Consider the following 4562-nt stretch of genomic DNA (forward strand, 5'->3'; position numbering starts at 1 on the left):
AATAGACTAACACACAATTATGTGACTGAAACTAATAACAGTTCAGAAATGAGAGTAGCAATGCTTAACATCCTTGACTGAAGAAATGTAAACAGAAGAGTAAGCTCGCAAGTGTACAATACATATTTGTATATAAATAGCATTCATCACATATGTACTTTTTAAATATACGAGTATACGATGTCGGAAAACAATATGTTGAAGATGAGAGTCGGTGAGAATCGTGCGTCTTAGAAGGGGGAGAGAAGGTGAGAATTCGTGTAGAGAGTCAATACATAGTGTGGAATAGTATTTAATATAGTATATAGCAAAAATAAGACGTTATTTTTTTGTTCATAACTTTTTAACGAAGGACGAGCGACGGCTAAAACTTAAAGGTTATTCAGTGTCATGATCTTGACAACATATCTCAAGGTCAAGATCATCGAGGCTGCCTCCCCTATTCGGGAGTTTTATCGCTCGGGTAGTCTGTCTCACAGTTAATCTGTATAATTCTTAAACTTTCATAGCAAAATAATTTTTAGTATTTCAACTCTTTGACGGTTAAACTATGTATATCACAGTTGTCCGACACGATAAAAAGCGTTTTTAATACTGAGCGATTTTGCTTTGCGCGCTACTATAAATATATCCGCTCTCGTTTTTTCAATATTATCAGTGTCTTGAAGGAAAAAGATGTAAAGTTCATGCGACAATGGCAGACGATCAAAGTGACTAATGTCGACAATAAAGTACAGACTGAAAACGAAATACGCAAACATGGAAACATGCGGCCGATTTCTATACGTAAAATCATCTGCGGTCCATCGAACTGCGGCAAAATAAACATTGATAAGTTAGTTGGAAAGTCCACACGGCATATGTTTCGAGAATGTGTAGGGGAGAGCGGGGCTAGTTGTAACATTTTTTGTAAAACAGGTTCGGATTTTTTATCAGATTGACATTAATCAATTACGAATAGTTAATTTTAAACTATAATTTCTTAGTCTTAAAATATCATACAAATATAAAAGGTATTTTTCTTTTAACTATATATAATTTTAGATTTTATTATATTTCGTAGATGTTACTTTTAATTCCGGATCTGGGGTTAAAATAACTGTAGACGTTATTGACGGTATTAACTGTAGACGTTTCTACAAGCAATGTAGAAACAGCACCCGTTTATCAATGGGTTTAAAAAACTGGTATTGTTCCATTTAACAAAGATGTGTTTCAAGATTCTGATTTCTTAACTTCTTATGTTACAGATAGATCATTAATTAAAATTGAAAGCAATAATGAAAATAAAAATCTCGTCATATTATCAGCTATATCAACTAAAAACTTTAGTTCACAAGAACATTCCAAATTGATGAGACTCATATCATCAAACACAATAGAATTAAATGATGAGCCCGTTCCTGGTCCATCAAATATATCAAATAAAATTATAAATAACAATAAATAAAGAGCAAAGTAAGAGTCAAACACATTTCTTTAAAAAAATCACACAATTAAAAGAATAAATTATAAATAAAAAAAAGTAAAAATTGAAAAAATATATAATAAAATAAAAACTTTAAAAAGTTTAAATACAAATTACAAGTTTCGTCTACCGGATTGAGCCCTCCTCAGACATTAACTTATCGAAAAAACGCAGTACAAAATTAATTATCGCAAATGTTCGCATATTCATTATATTCACAGGTCGGATGAGTCTTGATGTAGAACTCGATATTATTCACATACGATTGAACAGTCAAATGTGTTTCGTATCTCTTGGAAAAGTTCTAGTTATTAAAAAAGATAAAAAGACTTCTAACTAAAAAATAATAAACGCAATTAAATTAACATGCAACTAAATTAAACGTATCAGAATTCTAATAAGTAATTAAAACTCACCAAAAATCATATATAAATTATTCAAACAAGTGTGTCCATATAAGTATGAAAAACCATTCGAATATATAAAGTTATGTGGAACGCTGATGTGTAAGACGGACATTGCGTATCGATTATTATGTACGCTCGCTGATACGGATCACCACGGACTGAGAGAAGAGACGGACTATCAGTATCAAAAAGTCAAATCGTATTTACAATAGGTATATATATGCCTTATGAAGACCATCAGTGTTAGTTTGTAAATTTAAACTATTTTTCTGTTTCTTAATATTGAGCATCTCGGAAATCAAGCGTTTCCTATAGCAAGGTTCTTCATCTAAAATTTTAACATTATCTCATTGGAAATCATGATCATACTGCAGTCTGTGCTCCGTTATGAGAGAACGGACAGAAATGAGTAGCTATACTAGGCGGGTTCTAATCCATGGGGCTACAGAAGAACGCGGGGCGCGGGGGATACTCGTAGGAGCGGGGAGGGGGGAACAGACTATAGAATTCTAGATGTCACAAAAAATGCGTAGGTAACAAGGGCTTGCATGTTAGGGAAAGAGAGCGCGACGATGTCGAAGCGCGTAACGCGATATGAGTGAAGAAAGGACGGAAGAAATGAATCAATAGAGTAAAACTTTTTTTTATGATGCAGTTTTTTTAACATAGTTTTAACTAGCGCGAGGTATAGGGTGGGGAGTAAAAGAAAATACATATGTAGTAATGCGAACGAAAAATTTTTTATTCACATTTTATTACACTGATTTTTTCTCATACGTATTAAAAACTAAAGCTAATAGCTCGCAATCGATGAGCTGATGTCCATCGAAGATGGACGGGTATCGCAAGACTAATTGCATTCAAGTAAATTGTGACGTATATGGTAACATTTCTGGAATCGAAGAGGGGAGGCAGGCTCCCCCTCTTTCCAAGAATTTCAAACGTATCGCGACACGTTTCACCACGTTTTTCTACGCATTTTTGAGCTTATACATACGTTTATACGTACGTTCATACATACGTACGTTTATATATGCATTTATATGTACGTTCATACATACGAGTACGTACGTTCATACGAGTATATGTATTATAAAGGAAGGGTAAAGAAATACATAATAAATACGTTAACGTATTTTTATTTTAAAAATTCTTTTGCATCCACTAGTTATATTATATATTTTCAATACATTTTATAACGCGCAATTCTTAACATGTTGTCCACATTGCATAGTATTAGCAACATCCAGATTAGTTAAAGATTCCATATCTTCGTAAACTGCATCCAAAGTCTCAATGTGCATGCATTCTCGCTCATTGTCCAGAAGCAAGTTCCACAGCCACGTTTATTTCTCGCCCTTAATATACACGATAGCATCATCTTCAAATACAGCCGCCATGATCAGGCGTTTAGCATCGCAATCCATGGTGATAAGCAATCAACCAGGAAGCGCAAGACCTATCGGATCTTATCGAAAATTTCTGGCATGGGATTCGTAAAAATGTAATGCGTGAGAATGGTCCCCTGTTTCAGTAACATTTTCTTCACGATAAATTTCTTTTTAACGTTAAGTCCTTGCAGATCCACGAACGTTGGCACGGACATGTTGTCGAGAAGATTGTGACTTATCATAGATTTTATATCGTGGAGGTGCACTTAGGTGATTTTGCGCACAACGTTGATCAATGGATTATACTGAACCACACGATCGTGTATGATGAGACAATAAGCTGTTGTATTTGCGGGCACGTTCTCCTTACATTCAAAGTCTAATCGCACGTCCACGGTGCCATTCTTGACCGATTCGTTCTGTCGAGAGCAATCGATGATTACGAACGGGCCATTACGTAAAAAAGTTGTGAAGGTGAGACTCGACTCGAGATACTTGTATCCGTAGTAACCCTTGCAGAAACGCGTGTACAAGTTGTACAGAATCGCACATCTGTTTTTATCAAAATCCAGATTCAAATCATCGTACGGATAACATTCCGTATTCAGGTAGAGTTTCGCATTGGTTAATTTGCAATGATCGAATCGGCTTATATCCTCGGACATGACATTTTTTCGATCTGTTTGCATAGCGAAAATGACGTAGCGCGGCTTCTCGAACTGAGTAGCCATCTTGATGGCCCACGAATGCTTGGTTGTGCTCTGCAAGAGCGGAAACTCGTACAGATCCCACGAGCGAAAAGCCATGCTCAGATATCGTCCGCTCTCCAAAACGCACAGCATCAACAGTTTATTTATCTAGCTCAATAACACGTGTGGCATCCGCTACCGTACTTTGAATAATTCGGGCGTCGGCTCAGTCGCCGGATCTCCCGTCAGGCAATTGTTATCGTTGCGCGCTCGTATTAAAATCAATTCGTGACGAGCGTTGATCACCACACGTCTGTAATCTTCGCAAAATCCCAGCAGTACGTAAAGTGATACACAGAAATTAAAATATCCGGCCGCAGTAGTCGGCGCATCCCAGCCGGCATTCCGTAGAATCACGCTTCTGTCGGATGACACTGTTACATAGTTTTTAAGCGTGCTAGTTATGCACGTTTCTGTTACGATTAATCTCCACACCGTTAAGTTCATATCTCATCGAATATAAACGCGACGCAATTATTTTCCAATGACACGTTAGCACCCTGGATCACTTTGTTCTTCGTCAGTTTTCTCTCGACGTATAGAAAGC

The 4562-nt window shown here is 36.4% G+C and overlaps 1 protein-coding gene across 1 annotated transcript; it reads right to left on the reverse strand.

Moving 5' to 3' along the window:
- Nucleotides 1-3532: 3532 nt before the first annotated feature.
- On the reverse strand, nucleotides 3533-4072 carry LOC108753006. The gene has a single exon (XM_018494292.1). The coding sequence runs from the start codon at nucleotides 4070-4072 to the stop codon at nucleotides 3533-3535; it is 540 nt and encodes a 179-aa protein (XP_018349794.1).
- Nucleotides 4073-4562: the final 490 nt, after the last annotated feature.

This window comes from Trachymyrmex septentrionalis, unplaced genomic scaffold (genome assembly GCF_001594115.1).
Source record: "Trachymyrmex septentrionalis isolate Tsep2-gDNA-1 unplaced genomic scaffold, Tsep1.0 scaffold113, whole genome shotgun sequence".
Classification (NCBI taxonomy): Eukaryota; Metazoa; Arthropoda; class Insecta; order Hymenoptera; family Formicidae; genus Trachymyrmex; species Trachymyrmex septentrionalis.